Source organism: Triturus cristatus, chromosome 4_1 (genome assembly GCF_964204655.1).
Source record: "Triturus cristatus chromosome 4_1, aTriCri1.1, whole genome shotgun sequence".
NCBI lineage: Eukaryota > Metazoa > Chordata > Amphibia > Caudata > Salamandridae > Triturus > Triturus cristatus.
The window spans coordinates 739,158,088-739,178,081 of NC_140585.1; the positions used below are offsets into that span (position 1 = coordinate 739,158,088).

Consider the following 19,994-nt stretch of genomic DNA (forward strand, 5'->3'; position numbering starts at 1 on the left):
CTTTTTTGCCTCCTGGTTTAGCACCAGATGCTAAATATATGCTAAAAATGATTCTCTGGGAGGCTGATCGTTTATTGTCAGTGAATATTAAAAAAGAAAAACATATATATCAAAAGAAAGGGAAAACTTGAGCTCATAAAATTGCGTGAAAACAACTAGGATGGTTAGAGAATGTCATTACCGGGAGTAAAATTTTAGATGTGTTTAAAGACAAAAAGATACATTAAAAAGATTAAAAACTTTCTAAACCGCAGACAGAGATTTTTAGGCAGGAAGTTAACATTTAAAAATCTGGTTTCCTTTTTGGTTAAAAGCTGAAGAGCATATTTTCTACAAAGTTTTTCCGCATTTTTCACTAAATGTTTGTACTCTTTATCAACGCTTCTAGCTTTAATTTGATGTTGAATAGTGGGGCCTTATGCATCAGCACAAACCACATCTGTTTACCTCGACAACAACAAACTCTCATATCCCATCCTTGTTCCTTTTGCGGTGGACTGCACTCCAGAACAGCTCAGGTAGGTGTGTTCTATAGAAATATTGTTACATACAAACACACTGACCCGCTCATGTGGATTGCCCTTACGAGTGGGCATTCTTTTCTTCCTAATCTCAGAAATTAATCCCATCACACAGACCAACAACCAACCCACTCTAGTTCGGTAAAGAATGATCCGTCAAAACCTGCATACAGGATCCTAACTCCAGAATGCCCATCCTAAATGAATTAACCAACGAGTACAATCCAGCTGCTTCCCTCTGGTTATATTTCACCTAATCGCAAACTTGCGTCCAGCACAGTGGTTAATTGGTGCATCTGTCCGATGTTGTGTGGAGTTTTGGGTGTTCTTGATTTGTACTCTACCTTGTGTATGAGTGAATGCACAGCTCTGTGGCAGCACCTGTGGTGTGGCAAATACCGCTATACAAAAACATGCGACTTCGCAGACCAGTAACAACATAAAATGTAAGATTTCATGAAGCTAAAAGAAAACCAAAAACACAAGGACTCTCTTATGTTCATTGTCCATCTCTGTGGAATTGGTCTAACAAAGCAAAAGGCAAATCACCCAAGAATGGAGTTCCCACATCCCATTTGCATAACGTCTACAGGTGCATTCCGGTCACCAGGCCACGTGGGGAGGAGCAGAAGGAAGGGAATGCACAGAAAGAGTCCTGGCTGCACAATGGGCACGTCCTGCCGGTGGGTCCTCGAGCAGCACTCGAAGATGGCTTTTAGAAAGACCTTTTGAAAGGATGTATAGTTTATTTACATAGCACCTTAGAGAAAGCCCTTCAAAATCAAGAATGGTATTCATCATGGAGCGCAATAGAGAAGCATTCTTCAATTTAATGAGTGATGCTTTCACCCATCAAATTAGCCAATTAAACAGCCAATTAAAATAAAATATTACTCTTTGTTCTGACATCTCTACCACAAGGAGCCAACAACCTTTCAATATAAACATAAATGAAATTAAGAGTAGGGGGGCTTGTATGGGAGTTGTTTGCATCGCTCATTGCATCTACTGAAAGCCACCAGAGACAACGTCAGATTGGGCCTGCTGTTCTTGCAGGAAATATTCGAAGTCTGTAGATCTCTCTTAGACCGATATGCTCAGTGTCTTGGGTGACTCTTCAACATCCTGGATGCTTTCTTGCTCTGAGAAAATGTACCTTTGCACTTTCTCTGTAGGCTCGTCCCATTTCATATCGGATTTGAAGTTTTATATGAATTGCTGCAGCTGGTGACAGAGTTAACTGAAATATTCTTTAGGGTTGAAGAGAGATTTGTAGGAGCAGAACACCCTGCTAGGACTGGCTTGCATCTCATCTCACTTGCGGCCTGGGCAGTGGTGGCTGGTACAGAACAGGGGTGGCAGGGGTGAACATGAAAAAAAGAAAATGGCACTTACCTCTGCACGGCCACCATCTCTCTTCCGTCGTCTCTCCTCCACTTCTCTTCCCGGAAGCACACAGGATCCCCCAAGCCAATCACGATGCTGCTGTCACCAACATGACAGCAGCGTCGTGATTGGTCTGAGCGGCCTGGCTCGGTGCTCAGACAGGGAGTGGGAGCATGTGCATGTTCTCCACCTAAGCTGTGCAATATTTCAGGGTGAACCTTTTAAGTGCGCATGATGGTTTGGTTGAACCAAGACGGCTGGCCAAACTGTCATGCGCACTTAAGTGCACCAACCACTCCTCCCCCTGCTGGCTCTGACGAAAGCCAAGCCCCGCCGGCCCCAAAACTGGCTTCAGCATGGAAAACTAAAATGATAATAACATTGTTCTAGTATCATTTTATGTTTCCTTTTTTGCACTGCTGAAAAGCAGTGGGGCAATGCTCCTCCGCATTAGCGGAGGAGCCACCGCTGGGCCTGGGTGAGAGTTTGGCTGATGGGTAGTACTTGTAATTAGATGGACATGATACATATCACATTTACATGCACTTTTAATGAGGTGGATGAAACTCCCTCACGTTTTTGACAGAGTGCCCGTCTGCCAAACTCTAAATCAGGCACTTGGGCTTTAGCTACATGTGTTCCCTCCTACTGGTGACTTTACTTTGTTAAACGTGTCATGCATTCTACTGCACAGACAGTCATGCTTACCCATAACCTGAAACCTAAACCACCTTCTTCAAGCTCCTGCCCCTGTGCAAATATGATGTAATGTGGACCTCTGGTTCTCAGATATTTATTTAGTGGGCATTAACTAGCATGGGGAAGATATGTCCTATCAAGGGACACTGCATTGTGAACAAACCTCTGCTAGTTTTGCTATGCAATTATCTTAGGGTCACGGATCACTCAGTACTCTTATAGTCATTTTATTCTCCTTTCGCTCCTTGTGACATCAAACATATGCATGCATACTCACATAATCCCTAGGAAATCGCGATTCAAATAGGAGGCTAGAAAATGGAAAAACAAAATGCAACAAGCAATGACAAAGTCAGTAGGTCTGGACTTGAAGTACTTGTAATAGCAGGGGCACTGTACGAGGCCAGAGCTGCAGCCGAGACCATATCTCCCAATACTAACACCATCAATACCATCACCAATACCACCACCACAAAAAATCCAATACCACCACAACCAATAGCAATACCACCACCAATAGCAATACCACCACCAATACCACCACCACCAATACCATCACCACCACTAATACCACCACCACCAATAACATCACCACCAATACCACCACCACTACCACAATAACACCACCAATACCACCACTAATAGCACCACCAATACCACCACCACCAATATCAACACCACCAATACCACCACCAATACCACCACCTCCAATACCACCACCACCAATACCACCATTACAAAATCCAATACCACCACCACCAATAGCAATACCACCAATACTAATACCACCACCAATACCACCACCACCAATACCACCAACACCAATACCACCACCACCACTAATACCACCACCAATACCACCACCAATACCATCATCACCAATACCACCACAACCAATACTAGCAATACCACCACCACCGATACTACTACCAATACCACAATAACCACCAATACCACCACCACCAATAACACCAATATCACCACCACCAATACCACCACCACCACCAATACCACCACCACCACCAATACCACCACCACCAATACCCCCACCACCAATAACACCAATACCACCACCACCAATACCATCACCACCACCAACCATACCACCACCAATACCACCACTACCAATACCATCACCACCACCAATACCACCACCACCAATACCACCACCACCAGTACCAATACCACCACCAATAGCACCACCACCACCAATACCATCACCAATACCCCCAATACCACCACCAATACCACCACCAATGCCACCATCAATATACCACCACCAATACCACCACCAATGCCACCATCAATACCACCACCACCACCAAAAGCACCGCCAACAATACCAGTACCACCACCACCAATACCACCATCAATACCAATGCCACCACCAACACCAATACCACCACCATCAATACCACCACCCCAATACCAGTACCACCACCACTATTACCAATTTCCCCACCACCAATACCAATACCACCTCCACCAATACCGCCCCAACCAATACGCCCATCTCCACCAATATCACCAATGCCACCACCACCAATGCCAATACCACCACCTCAGCGCCTCTCGCTCACTTGTAATAACAGGGGCATTGTACGAGGCCGGAGCTGCAGACACCAGGAGGTGAAGCCAGGGCCCTACTACAGCTGAAGTGTTTTTTATTAGGCCAAAGATAGCAGTAACATTACGCAATGCCTCACTGCACACTCAAATCACAGAGAGGGCAGGAAATAGCCCCCCTCCCGCTCTTCCTCCTGAACCGTGACAGTGTAATCACAGAGCAAAAGGTGTTGGAGCACTTTGTTAGTGTTTATAGCTTGGATCATATGTAACTCTCACTTCACACTTTTGTCTGTGTAATTTACAACACTTACACATCTTCTTCACTGCACTATTTATCACTACTTTGAATACATCGCAGGCCGGTATCTTCCTCTGATATTTACAATCTAACAAGCGGCCGAGAAGGCCCTTTATTGCAATAGGTCTCGCATATGCGAGAGTTTAAGCTATTAGTATTGTAAATGACAATGCCTTTTATGTATGTTTTAAAACCCAAAACATAAATAAAAGGCATTGTCATTTATAGTGCCAATAGCTCAAACTGGTGTGAATGCGATACCTATTGCATGGCAAATACTTGTTTACACTAGGGCCCATTACACACTGGCTAAACCACTGAATGGATGCACAACTAACTCAGGAGGTCAGTGCAGAGGTCAAGTCTCAAAGGTCACAGTAGGAAAATGGAGCAGTGTTTACTTGTGGAGCCAGATAGCTGCAATTTTCTCTGCAAATATCAGAGCTGTGTGTAGGTTATTCAGTCTTAAGGTAATTAGTAATTTTAAATCATCGGTACTTACGGTGTAATGGTAAACACCTCTATCCCACAAGGTTGCACCCCTCACAAAGGTCACGTAGCATGGAACAGTCTAAAAACAAGAAGGGTAAAATGAAACCGAATGAATCATGAGTCTATCACAAAACTCTTTCTGTCATCCTTCCCCCAATGTATGCGAAATTAAGGTTTAATAATTATAAGCAAATAGGTAACATGGATGACCCACAAGACAAATTTGCAGTTTTGGCTAAAGCATATTAATATCGTCTGATGTTGGTGGACATTGTTGGCTGCTGCATAAAAATAATCAAAGAACAGGAACAGAACATACTTCTAAGTAAGACAATGCATTATGTTAGTTGATACTAGGCCTAAAACTCTGAGGCGGCCTCTTATACCGCAATGGCTTTTTTCCCCTGTAGGTTCAGACACAGGCAGGGCCGGACTGGGAACCAAAACCGGCCCTGGCAAAGTGCTCGGCCGCCCCCTCCCCTCCCGGGGTTGGGGGTGCTGCCGAGCTCTTTGCCAGGGCCGGTTTGCGGACGATTTTGTTACAGGGCCGATTTTGCAGCTATGCTGCAAAACCAGCCCTGTAACAAAAACGCCCCCCAGGGGCCCAAAACTGGCCCCCACCCGTGCGGCCAACTGGGGGATTGCCCGGTGCCAGCTACGGCCAGTCCAGCCCTGGACACAGGAGGGTGGTTTCATAAATTGTGCAAGAAGCCACAGTCCGGTAGGAGTGAAAGGGAAATTAGAAATATTTTCCACACTAACCAAGGTTCCACAACCCTCAGAACCCTACAGTTCATAAACTGGCATGGGCTAAATCATTTATATAGTACCCCTGACTGTAGCTTTGAAGGGTTCTCACGATACACCCTTTTGGACGGCCTGTATAAATAAAGCAACACTAAGAGGTAGCCATAAAAATAGCAAAAACGTTATTAACTAGATACAAATAAAATGTTGAAGATGAAAATAGCATAATTATTGATTAAATGGCAAAACATTAAGACTGAGAAAAAAACCACTCAATCATTCTACTAAACTACATTTTGAAGGAATGTGACGCTGATACTTAATCGAGCTGTTGAATGATAATGAAGCTCTCTTTCTCCCAACCAGGCATGCCGGCTTGTGAGGGCATCACATAGAAGCTGGAGTAGATCCAGGCCTGTCAGCAATAACGGCATCAACAGCTGAGCAAAGTTCTCTCACACCTAGGACTATGTAGAGATGCAGACTCCACACTTCTATGTGGACAACGCCACTAAATGAACCAGTTTACCACTGTACTTGACCTAGCACCAGTGCAGCTGATAGTAACTCTCACGTCCTAGCGCACAGCACTCAGAGATAACAGATGAGGGCGTTGTGGTGACCCTCTAATATTCCTCCCTGGACAACTCATGGATAGATGGGTTCAGATTAGTGGTTAATTTGTAAAAAGAATAAGTGCCGGGGCTCTCATCAGGAGGCAGCTTGCACCAGCTCATCTCTCTTGTTCGTGCCACCTAAAATAGAACCATATACTAACCGTGAAAGTGGGGAGAGGATGCGGCGTAATGCCAGAGCTGCCGACTTCGGAGCTGGAGAACCAGGTTCGAGTCTCCGTGTCAACTCAACATCCTGTGTTTCTGGGCAAATCACTTAATTTCCCCGTGCCTACCGTAAATGAATGTGTCATAAACTGGTGCTTATGAAAAGACCTGGTGATGATTAAGTGCTGGTGTTGAGCACCAGAAACCACTGGCTCAAATTATGCACTGGATCAGATATCTACCAAGCAACATTTGTCATGCCTTTCAGGTATTTGCTTCAAGATGCAGGCCAGTCCCCCACGCAGAAGCTTCCTTCTCCTGTGGGCAAAACTAGAGAATGAAAATAGAACCTGTCTTAGGTGCAACATTCAGACGAGGACTCGGGCAACCAAGAAGCTCTGCGTTGGCAATGGGGATGTGCTCCAGCTTTTGTTTAGTAACATGGCCCAGGCCTGGAATTGTAAATGACAATTCATACCATGAAATATATGGTAGCTAGAAAGTTTGCTTTGGTTAAGAATATGCTCTTCCTTGTTTTGTCTTTCTGTTTGGTACAGCAACACCATGTACCCCTGGGCCCAGTCAAACTCCAAAATGTTGGGAAAATTAAGCAAAAGTTTGCATTATTATGTAAAATATAATCCATCATTTAGTGCTATATTTATTGTGAAAGCATCCTCTTTTCCATTTTTGACACAAGGATGTACTTCTTGCTAAATAACAAAACAAAAAAAGAGTGCAAAAACACTAGTGGTGTCATTCCTGAATGCCTGCGGTAAATTTTTGTCACAAGTGGCACATAATTACGCGATGTTGAGTAATGGTATCATTTCACATGAATTATGCCTGTGAAATTTACATTTCGCCTGGGCCTAGTTTTCATCCAATTAATATTGCGTTGAGGTGATTGGCATGTCTTTATAAAATGTTCAACCCTTCCGCTCTTTGTAGGAAGCTACTTACCTGATCTCTGTCAGAAAAAGGCCTTGATGCCATTTTAGATCCTCCCATACAGCCTTTCTTAGCAAGCTCATCCTAGTTAACTGGAAAAATATCTTAAAACACCAAACGTATTTTTATGAGTAAGCAAGTGAAAGGAGGTCAAAGGGAATTATATGTTTTTTTTCATTCTAGCCATGCACCTAATTTGACACAGTTACCATTCTGTTACCTTTTGATTGATTTATGAGTGTTTAAGTCACGTGAGTGACTGTTAAGATGGTAACAAGACCCAGACGACACAAGGATTGTAGTTGTATTTTTTTTATAAAACATAGAATTAAATTGCATCCTGGCAGGGGATTTGCACAAAGCTCCTTCACTTCCTTCTAACCAAGCATTGGCATACCCAATAGGTCTCACTTTTGGGACCTTATAAGTATTTAGTTATGCAGCACAATATCCTTGGTGCAACAACATTAACTGTTGCATGGTTAAACACTTATAAGGCCCCAAAGGCGAGACCTATTTGCTATGCCAATGCTTTTTTTTTTTTTTTTAAAGGACAAGCAGTGCTATCATGCTCCGGCTGCCACTTAGAGGTAGAGAGAGAGGTGTGTAGAGAGAGAGAGGTGTGTAGAGAGAGAGGTGTGTAGAGAGAGAGGTGTGTAGAGAGAGTTGGGTAGAGAGAGGTGGGTAGAGAGAGGTGGGTAGAGAGAGAGGTAGGTAGAAAGAGGTTGGTAGAGAGAGGTGGGTAGAGAGAGGTGGGTAGAGAGAGGGGTGGAGAGGTAGAGAGAGAGGTAGAGGGAGAGAGGTAGAGGGAGAGGTAGAAGTAAGAAAAAATTTGTTTTGATAATACATTGTGAGCATGTAGTCACGCTATAGCCGCTATGGATAAGGTGCATACCAGACATTATGTCAATTCCCAGAAGTCACCAAAGCATTTCAACTCTCTGTCTCAAGACACTCCTAATGTGATGGAAACTAACCGCTACCAGTTCCCCCTTGTTAAGCTGCCTTAGGGGAGGGGCATAGAAATCCATTGCCCCGGTCAAAGAAGCCAAATAATTATCTTGACGCACGTCACATCATTATTAAATCCATAAGTAGTTATCTGTGTTTAAGTGAAAGCCTAATAAGAAGAAATGGGCCGCCGTAAATACTGAACATTCTATCCATAGAAAGTAATATATGCAGCACGCGTTTATGCCAAACAATGAAGGCGCGCTACAGCCCGCATGTCGCGTCATTATAAAACGCAAAATTAGTTTGCCACGATCATTTTCATTAGTCGTAAGTAGCTCTTATCGTGGAAAAGGTTGCAGACCCCTACACTAGAGGGAACAAAGTAAGGGCATCAGGGGACCTGGAAGATAATCTGTGCCCCTGGATGTACTTGGCGGTCTGATGAAAACAGAAAGAATACAGGTGGCAAGTAAGAGAAAGACGGCAGAAGGGTGGATGCTATGTTGACTGGGGGGGGGGGGGGGTTTAAGCTCCTGGGTTAACCCTTCTCTGCTCACTACTACAGGAAAGCTCTTAGCTTTCACTATAATACCAGCTCACATCGTTGCCGCGTACAGTTGCAGAACACCATCCTTCACTTAGAGCTTCGGTCACAGCCTTTGCCAGGTCTGCTCTTACTGCTCCAACCAGCACCATCAGAACACTGTCTGTGAGGGAAGAGGGGCGGGGTTTCACAAACAACCAATCACTCTGAAAACAACGAAGCGCGCGGTAAGAGAAAGGAAAGAGGACCAGAAAATAGAAAGGGCGGAGATTCCAAAAGTGACCAATCAGGCGAAAAGGAAGCGTGGTAGTTCCGAAATGAAGCAGCGACGCACAGGGTTAAGTTAGCTTCAACGTTGACCAATGAAACTCCAGAGACCTAGTATACGCAGGCGCACAATGCGGAGGAAGCTCACCTACTGAGAGAGCAGATCTTCCGGAAGAAACGCCAATCAGAAACATAAAGGGCAGAGTCTGTAGTACAAGCCAATAAGCCATTCGGAATTTATATTTTGAGACGCAGGCGCAATGCGAAAACTCGGAAACATTCAGAGGCGTGGATTATTGGCGTGGAGTAGCGGCAAAAGAGAAGTTTCCTACCTATAATGAAGGAAACGTTTAATTCTATTTAGGATGCGAAGGTGAGGAGTATTCTCTTTACGTTTTATTAACAGCAGTTTCAAAGTAAAAACAGAAAACAGAAAGAAAACAAGCACGCGAGTGGTGCGTGCGTGAAAAGAAGCCCGGGAGTTGTGTGCGCGCGCCCCGTGAAAGTGAACCTGATCGGATTCACGCAATAAAGCCAGATGGCAGCTGTGCACGTTGCGCGCGCTTGTGCGCGTAACAGCAAGCTGGTGGCCGGAAAAAGTATGTGGGTAGCACTATGAAAACCCGCTTACTAAATGTCTTGCCAGAGCAGCGCATGCGCTGGCTCAGGCGAGACCTAAAAAGCAGGTCGCAGGTTACAAATGTATTTGGGTATCTGTTTTACAGCCACTTAAGGTTCTGCGGAGGTGCATGGTGTCAGATGAGGTCAATGATGAAGTATATATAGAAAGCAAAAAAAGCATGAGGTTCATAAGACGTATGTCCCGCACAATGTACATACACACTGTGCAAGACACAACCCCAAGAGGGAGGATGGGTAGCTCACCCCTACATATTTGTCCTACATTCATTGTTTTCAAGAATACAAATGTACTTGATTCCCGAGGTCTACGAATTTGTAAAAAATGTATGTTGGCCAAGGTATGTCATCGGTGATAGCTTGCTTCAATTTCTTAAGATGCGAGTTAAAAACTACTCTCTTAAATATTGGCGATTGTGCCAAAAGAATTCGGGTACTCACTCAAGAAAGTAGCCAAGTTAAATTAAAATTCCTTTAAAAAAATTCCTATTTTCTGGGCCATTGACTAACGCTAAGAAGAGTGATGGTCACTGGTAGGTGAAATTGCTTAAATCTTTAGGCATTATCATTGCTGCACGTGCTCAGGGAAATGCTTTCAATTAAATGGATTATCAATAGATACCTTCTTCAGGAATGGATTGGGGTCAGTTCTTAACATACTTGTACGGTAACATATGAGTCAGTGATTCTGACTCATTTCAGTCAGAGGAGGGAGAGGATGACTTCAAAGAGGTAATGGTGAATGAAGGGGTTTCTGAGGAGGAAAATAGCATGCGTCTACATAGGTGTTTATGAATTTGAAATCCCTCTCGCAAAGAAAAAGAAAAGGGGGGGATTTGGGGGCAAGGCGGGGAACAAACACAAACTTAGAATATGCATTGTTGCTTTCAGGTAATGGGAAATATATGTCTAGTGCATTTTCAGGGTCATAGTGTTATGCTTCCAACGATTCTAAACTGACTGGTCTTCTTGTCATGAAACAATGTTGAAGTAGACGAGGCGGTAATATGGGTATATATGAGAGCATAACGTGGGCAAACCGATTCACACATTTCAGAGTTCAGAGTCCTGGTTCCATTTAGTTACCTTTTTGTGTGTGTATGTGGGGGGGGGGGAGGTTTACAGGATATTTCTGGATACTTAACCAACTTTGCAGGGGGAACGAAAATGGAGCCTGCTGAACCATACAGAATGCCTGTGTAGCCTGTGTAAGCAACTACACATAATTTTAAAAAAGAGGATAAAAAAAAAGGCGCGGTTTCCCTCGTCGCCAAGATGAAGTAAGTAGTCTCTCAGTAGTATGTCAATATACTTTATTCAGTTGAAACGTTCTGACACCCTCAGCTGCTGGCAGTCATATCATGGGTGAAGGCAGCCTGTCAACATTCCAAAGCTGCCTTCACTGCAACATTCTAAACTGTACCAATGCAGAGGATAGGGGGGGGGGGGAACGCGGCACCTACCAAGTGGCACATTATAACACATCTTCCCCTTTTAATATTTGCATTACAAAGAAACAGAACATATAGTTAAACATTCGGCGGGGCAAAACTGGTAAGACCAGCAGGGTACCCACTCTGTTCATACCATTCTGAAATCCTTGTGCCAACTAGGGGGATTGTGTTGTCTGAACACCCTTCCCTCTGGGGTCGCCCTTGCTCTGGGTCCCGTTTCCAGATTCCCTCTTCGCACCTTTTGGTCAGTTTCCCTCTGACCTGTGGCCACCCGATCCATGCTCCACTTCCGCCCATCTTCCATGATGACAACATTTCTCTTCACCTCCCTTATTTTTTCTGGGGCATAGAACTTGTCCTCTTTGCCTCCCCTACTCACAGGTTTCCGAATGTACACTCTTTGCCCTCTGCTAAAGGGTCTTTCCTTAGCACCCCATTTGCTGTCATATCTTTCTTTGTACATCTTTTGCCTTGAATCCACCTTCCTACTAAACTCTTCTGGATTGACCAACACCGGCTCCTTGGGCTTCATCCAATTTGGTGACAGTTTAGAACCCGCCTTTCTTCCTCTCAACAGTTCGAAGGGTGTATGACCCGTGGATAGGCTGGGCGTAGTGTGGTAGGACCAGAGCATGTCTCTCAGCGCCGCTTCAATGTTTCCTCCAGACTTGACTGCTAGTTGGATACTCTCCTTCAGCATCCGGTTGGCTCTCTCCACTTTGCCATTGGCTCTCGGGCAGTACAATGGAGTACGTATGTGCTTTATGGACATGTCCCTTAGGAACTCTCTCATCTCCTCCGACACCAATTGTACTCCGTTGTCCGTGATCAAAGTGGAAGGTATGCCCTCCTTTGAGAATACGTCACTCAGGAATTCTACTATTGCTTTGGTGTTGATGTTGTTCACAAATTTGTGGGTGGCCCAATTAGAATAATAGTCAATGATCACCAAAATGTACCATTGTTGTGGTCCCTTAGCCCTAATAGGGCCTGTGATGTCAAATCCCAACTTGTCCCACGGGGACCTTGGAACCTCCACCGGACTAAGTGGGGGTCGCCTAGTACATTTGGATTTGTCGCTTACTTCACACACGTAACACTCTTTCACTCTCTCTTCCATGCTTGAATCCATGCCTGGGAACCAATATTCTGATCTTAATCTTGCCTTGCATAGACTCCTCCCCAGGTGACCTTCATGGGTTAGATCAATGATTTGTTTCCTTAACCCCTCAGGGGGGACAATTCTGCCGGCCTTGAGGAGATACTCTCCTTCTATTGACAGTTCGTTGCGTACGTTCCAATATGGTTGTAAGTGCTCCGGTAGGGCTCCACATTTGTTTGGCCACCCCTTTACTACCCATGTTTTCACTTCTCGGAGGGTATTATCCTGTTCCATGTGTACATCCCACTGTTCTCTAGTCATGGCCAGGATATTAATTTCCAGGACCTTCTCTCTGTCACTGACTTCTTCCTCCTGTCTCTCCACTGGAGCTCTGGATAAAAAGTCTGCTACTTTATTCTGTTGGCCTGGTACATATGTTGTTCTGAAATTGTAGCCTTGCAACCCTAGCACCCATTTAGCAATGCAGGGAGTGATATTTTCTAAAACCTTGCTACCAAACAGGTTGACCAAAGGCTTATGGTCTGTGCATACTACGAACGGCAATCCCCAAACATAGAAACTGAAATGTTTTATTGCCCAATACACCGCCAATGCCTCCTTCTCGATGGTGGAATAATTGGACTCCGCCCCAGACAAGGACCTTGATGCGAATGCTACTACTTTCACCGTATCATCCACTCTCTGTGAAAGCATGGCTCCCACACCTTTTCCGCTTGCATCTGTTGTGATTATGGTGTCCTTGTTTATATCAAAGTTGCCAATAAATGGTGCTGACACAATTGACTCTTTTATGTTTTCAAAGGCCTGTTCCTGTTCCTTCTCCCACAAGAAAGGCGTGTTTTTTCTCAAAATTTCCCTGAGGGGATGTGCTATCATTGCAAAGTTCTTAATGAACTTAGCCATGTATTCGGCTAACCCCAGAAATGAAAGTACCTCTTCCTTGCAAGATGGAGTGGGTGCTTTCCTTACTGCCTCCACCAGATCTATTTTGGGCTTAATCCCCTCCTCCGAGATGGTGTGCCCTAAGTAATCCACCGAGGTTACTCCCACTTTGCATTTGCTCTCTTTTGTGGTGAAACCCACCTCCCTTAAACGTCTGAGCACCCTTTTTGCATTTTCATCGTGCTCCATGTCGCTTGACCCATAAATCAATATATCGTCCTGAAAACACATTGACTTTGGACAATCTCTCAGCACATGTTGCATTGCTCTTTGAAACGCTGCTGCCGCCGACGCCATCCCAAACGGCATTCTCAAAAATGTATAGTTGCCAAACGGCGTGGTGAAAGCGGTCAATGGTTGGGACTCGGGGTGCAGCATGATTTGGTGGTAGGCCGATGAGAGGTCGAGCACACTAAAGAACTTAGCTCCCTGCAATGTACTCAACATTTCGTGTATCCTTGGGAGGGGATGCCTGTCCACCACAATGTTGGCATTCAACGCCCTCAAGTCCACACATAGCCTAATGCTTTTTCCTCCATCCCTACTCGTTATTACAATGGGCGCCAACCATGCTGAGCATTCTATCTCTTGTATGACCCCTTGTTCAACCAACTTCTCCAATTCCATTCTTAAAGGTTCCCTCATCAATAGGGGAATGGAGCGTGTTTTGTGCACAGTAGGTGTTTCCCCTTCCTTGAGCTCTATCCTATGCATGTAGTTTTTTAGTACCCCTAGTTTTTCATTAAACACTTCTGGGAATTCTTTTACCAGGTTCGACCCCTCGCCCGGGGGATCTATGAGAAGTACCTGCTCTTGGTTGTTTGGGTCGAGCCTTATTCCCAATTCTTTTTGGTGTTTCCACCCTAAAAGACTTGATCCTTCCCTGGTCACACATACCTTCCCCACGGTGTGCCTGTCTTTGAAGGCTATTCTCATTCTCACCATCCCTTCCAACTGGATTGGCACTCTGTTATACCCTGAGGGAGCTATATCCGCTGTCTCTAATATGATATTATGCTTTGCAAATTTTTCCCTGAACACCTGCTTGTCTACTAGGGTAAACGGAGAACACGAGTCTGCAAACACTTTGAACTTCTCCCCATCCAGTCTTATCTCACATGTGGGGTACTGTGTATTTTCCTCCTTGCTTACGTCCTCTATCTGACATAAAATTTTTCTCCTCCCCCACCACTTCTTCTGGGTTGTCCACCATGTGTACCTTTGTACTACTAACATTGCACACTTTAGCAAAATGTCCCTTTCTGTTGCACCTCCTACAAGTAACATTCCTTGCAGGGCATTGCCAGTTGTTGGCTAAGTGATTGTGGTTCCCACACCTAAAACATTTCAGACCTTCCATCTTATTGCTCACATCCTCTCTGTACTTGTTCTCCACTTTACAAACGGCTTCCCCATCCAATGCCTCTTTAGACATGGATTTCTCTTTCCTTTCCTCTGACCCCTTCATCTCTCTCATGCATATCGCTGTGTGTTCCAGACCTTTCGCTATGCTTATAGCTTCCTCCAGATCAGGATTCCTTGTGAGCAACTCCTCCTGCACCTTCTCCTCATTGGTGCACCTTACTAATTGGTCTCGGATTAGTGAATCCGTAAGCGCCCCAAACTCACATGTAGCCGCCATTCCTCTCAACACAGCTATATAAGAAGACACTTTCTCCTCTTTCCTTTGCACCCTTTTGAAAAATTTGTGTCTTTCTAGAACCACATTTATTTTCACTTTAAAATGTGCCTCTAATTTTCGTAATGTGTATTCATAAACGTCAACCCCTTCTTCCTCATCCTGAACCTCATCCTCCACCAATCTTCCAGTTATGTCCTCATAAATTTTCCTTCCATGTATTCCTAAATTATGTAATAGTATATGCTGTTTCCTTATGTTAGAGAAGTTCCCGCCCCCAATGGTTATCAGGTAGGATTTAAAAATACCTTCCCATCTTTTCCAGGGGATGTCTGGTTCTCCTAATTCATTCAAGAATGGTGGGGGTTGACTCATTCCTGCCCCTGCCATTATAGGATACTCCCCTTATAACTGTGTTATTCCCTCTTGAACCTCTACTGCTCTCAACAGGGGTGGATCTCTATCTTTTCCCCCTAGGGATTACATGTAATTGGCAGGTGGGCTAGATGGGAGTAGTCAGGCTAATTGGCAGATAGTTCACTCTACTCTCCTCAAAGATGTCTGACCAGAATACAAATACACCGAAGTATGGAAACTTTCACATTCGCCTACTCATTTTCTCACTTTGTGTACAGTCCCCTTTCTATTTCCTTTGTGGTGGGCTCCCAGAGTTCCCTCCGTGAGTCTTAGGCGCTTCTTCCTGCAGCTTGTCTGTCCGTGAGAGAAGCGTATGCTTCTGAGGAGAAAATAGTGGTAGCTTTGGATGAGCCAGTCAGGGCAACGCGACTGTCTCCCTCACTGACCTTTGAGACCTGGGAACAGCGCACGGATTCAATCCCACGATGATACCTCACCGGAGGCTTCTCCGCTGCCACGAACTCCCGCCGACACTCGCTGTGACTCACTGCTCCGTAGCAGTTCGCTGGAACAGCCTGGACTCCCCCGACGCTGCTGTGCGTTTGATGCCGCCGACAGGATTCCCAGACACACCTCTGTCGTTGTGCGAGGGTGGGACCTCCCCCTCAGTGCCGCAAAGAAATATACCGGCAAGTCCCGCCTCCTGCCAGCTGATCTTCTCCACAAACTCCCGCAGCCGCTTCTGCTCCGGTGGCACCTCACCACATAGCGTCGTCAGGGGCACACAAAGGCACTTCTCACCCCACCCAACAGATGAGCGCTTTAGCCGGACCAACTCGATTCGTGGGGCTATGTGGACACTCCTCTTTCATTCACTCCCAGACTTTGCCTCATGCCGTTCCGCCTGTCGCGGTTCAAAAATTACTGGGATTCTTCAAATCCTTCCCCATCCACTCCGGTAGCGTTCGTCTCACCTCCGGAGATGGCAGCAGCAACCCGTGACACAGTTAACTGCCCCTGCAATTACTTCGATCCGGATGGTCACTTCATATCGCCAGCAAGCTGAAATACACGCAGGGAAGGGTGCCACGCTGTCCCTGCCACAGCCGCAGTTTCCCTCGTCGCCAAGATGAAGTAAGTAGTCTCTCAGTAGTATGTCAATATACTTTATTCAGTTGAAACGTTCTGACACCCTCAGCTGCTGGCAGTCATATCATGGGTGAAGGCAGCCTGTCAACATTCCAAAGCTGCCTTCACTGCAACATTCTAAACTGTACCAATGCAGAGGATAGGGGAGGGGGGAACGCGGCACCTACCAAGTGGCACATTATAACAAGCCTGTGTAAGCAACTACACATATTTTTAAAAAAGAGGATAAAAAAAATCGAAATATGAACTTTTGCATTCCAATTGGAAATCATATTCTTCAAAGCGCTTACAAGCAGTCAAGCAAACAGTGCAATTTTAATAGAGAGCTGCCAGGAGTCCCTTAAAGCTGACACCTCCAAAAAGTACAACAGACCTCGAAAAATCTTAACTACAAATTGGTCTGGCGAGGATAGTAGATATTGTTATCTCAGTCATCAGTACTTGTAGGGTGGGTCATTTGACATCTGTACCCAGATTCCGCATGTCCCATATGAAAGGCCGTTCTTTTGCATATTTAGGCAGTGGTGGCTCCACCATGGGGGCGTGGGGGCGTCGACCCACTGCTTTCTCGCAGTGCAAGAAGGCAGAAACATAAAATGGTAAAACTACCATTTTATGTTTCTGCTTCTCGCATTGTGAGAATGCAGAAGTGCCTGGAGTGCCTGGTTGTGGGAGGGCGGGTGGGCGGTCCCGCTTGAGGGCAGGGGGGAGTGGCTTGCCCTCTGTTGTGGGTACTGACTGTTTGGTCGGCCCCAGGGCCGAACAAAGCAGTCATGCGCACTCCCCCATTTTCTCTATGTAGGCTGCTGCATGCAGCCTACATAGAGAAAATGGCCCGGCTGGGGTGCTCGCCGCTGCGCCTCACCAATCACAACGATGCCATTGCAGCGTTGTGATTGGCTTAGGGGAGCTGGAGGAAGGAGGCTGCCTACAACGAGCCAGGAGCTGAGGTGGTGGCGCGTGAGGAAGGTACGATTTTTATTTTATATAAAGATTATTACAACCCCGCGCGGGCCTACCAGGGTGGACGTAACCGGTGCGCCTTTGTGCATGCCGTGTGTGCATCGCGGCGCTAGATACACAAACACCACCGTCTGGGAAGGAGCCATAATACTGTATTTATAGGCCGTAGGAGCTGGTAGGCTGCTCTGACCCCCTCCTCACACCCCCGTCTGATCCTATTAAAGGCACAGGTGGGGCTAGGGGATTGTTAGTGTGTCTGTGAGCGCGGTGTCTCTTTACCCTATGTGCACTGTGTGTGTCCTCGGATATAAGGCGGTTTAAATTCTAGTTACCGTGCGTGGCATTATAGATTAAGTATCTGTTATACGACTACAGATTCCACCTGCATTGTACACTCTAATGCCTGTTTGTGTACATTACGATGTCCTTCCATCCTGTGTGTTTACAATCCTTTCATATGAATGTGTGTACATTAGACTTCTAATGCCTGCTTGTGTGCATTAGAACGTTCTTTCTGTGTGTACAATCCTTTCATATGTGTGCACATTAGACTTCTAATGCCTGCTTGTGTGCATTAGAACGTCCTTTCTGTGTGTACAATCCTTTCATATGTGTGCACATTAGGCTTCTAATGACTACTGGGGTGGAGAGAAGCAGACGGAAGGGAAGCTTGCACCAGATCGATGGCTTTCCACGTTCCCAATTACAGGCATGTTGTACATTACAGCATTGTGTTAGCCCTTCTTTCCTTTCCTTATCTGGTCCCCACATTCCCTTATGTGTGTTCTACTGTTACCATAGTTCTTTGTACATTCTAGTTTGGTCAGCTGGGTCCCTGGTCAGCTAGGGAGTGTCTGTTATGCTGCTGGCTCTGAATAAAGTCGGTACAATCTTCTTACCTGAAGTCTCCTGTGTATTATCTTCACAACAAATTTTGGCGAAGATCCTGCTGTGCTGAATCACGGACTCCTGACCCATGATTACCCGGTGCTGACCAGGAAATAGAACAGCAGTCTCCTAATCCTGCTGCAACTTCTCCCGGAGCCTGAGACCAGCAGCGGACACTCCGGATCCCCTTCTGTGACGTTCTCGTACAAGAAATACTTCATTTTGAGGTGAAATATGGTCTCTACAGCCCGGCAAGCACCACAAAGTTATTCTCTGGGTCCTCTGTTTACGTTGCTACGTAACGTTCCAGGAACGTCGGCGGCCATATTGCAAGTAAGTCTGGACACAGTTGTATTCAGCGGTGCGGTCAAGGCTCAAACATACACGTCATTACGTGTTTGCCACGTTGGCGGCCATATTTAATGTAACTTTTGGTAAAATGTTTCCAGCGCTTCAGTTTCCTGACGTCCCAAAGCAGCCATTTTATGAGTTTATTCTCCTTGTGTATGCTTCTTACCATAGCAACACAGCATACGAGAAGACAACGCACAGCGCCCGTTTCCCGATAAGAAGCGTTCATCTAAGAGTTAGCGTATTTCAACAATGATACGCACCCTTTCTACCACACAAAGTGAATTTGTTTTATGATTTTAACGTGTGTCTCTACGGTGATACACACACCTTTGGCAGTTCATCAACAAGTTATTTCCTTAACAGTGACACACACACTTTCTACGACAGTCTTCAGTCAATAATTCAATACATTTTTGTCCTCTCATCTCAGCAAGTGTTTCCACAGTCTTCCTGGAGGGCACATTTTTACTGTGACGTGCACACCTTTCGCTTAAAATTCTACGAAATATTACTCTTCTTAACATTACACCACCATGTCTGTTCCTCAGGTTTTTGTTGTCGCCCCTCCTCATTTTTAGCAAGAACCTGGTATCCCCTCGATACCATGGGAAGACTGGTTGGTTATGTTTGAAAATTATCTTGACGCATTAGATGGTCAAGAGTTCATCGCAAAAAGAAAAAAGCACTTCTTCTTAGTACCCTGGGGAAAGAAGGTCAGCAAATTTTTAGATACCTTGCCCAAGCTCTACAAGCTAATGGGGAACCCCTACCTGATGAATATAAAGAGACTGTGTGTAGACTTGAAGGAAGATGCGCCAAGGAGGAAAATATTGCAATGAACCATTTTAAATTCTATCCCCATCATCAAAAAAACTATGAAACAATTGATGAGTTTGTTGCCAGACTAAGGGAACTTTCTGTTAAGTGCAAATTCGGCTCAATGTGTGATGAGTTGATAAGAGATCAACTAATGGTTCAGTGTAATAACAGAAAAATCCAGGAGAGGCTATGGGCAGCCAAGAACCCTTCCCTCAAGGTGGCTATTGATCTAGCTAATGTAGTTGAACAGTCAGAGAACTGCATGAAAGAGTTACAAAAACACCGCTCATGCCAGGATGTTGCTGAGATTTCTAGCGATCAATTTTGTGAGAGCAGTGCACAAGAAGACTATGATTCCAGTAATGTAGCATTACTCAGAAGCAAAAACAAGTTCTCAAACCAGAAAGCTGTCCCCATTACTAAATCTTCTACAAAATTCTGTTCTAGATGTGGGAGT

General features: G+C 45.2%; 1 protein-coding gene across 1 annotated transcript in view; it reads right to left on the minus strand.

The window, feature by feature from the left end:
- Positions 1-19,994, minus strand: part of C4_1H12orf42 (chromosome 4_1 C12orf42 homolog) — a 462,326-nt gene that overhangs the window by 346,707 nt on the left and 95,625 nt on the right. Inside the window, exon 2 of the mRNA XM_085651141.1 lies at positions 4,976-5,044. Coding sequence (XP_085507267.1) covers positions 4,976-5,044 — 69 coding nt within the window. The remainder of the gene's footprint in view (positions 1-4,975; positions 5,045-19,994) is intronic.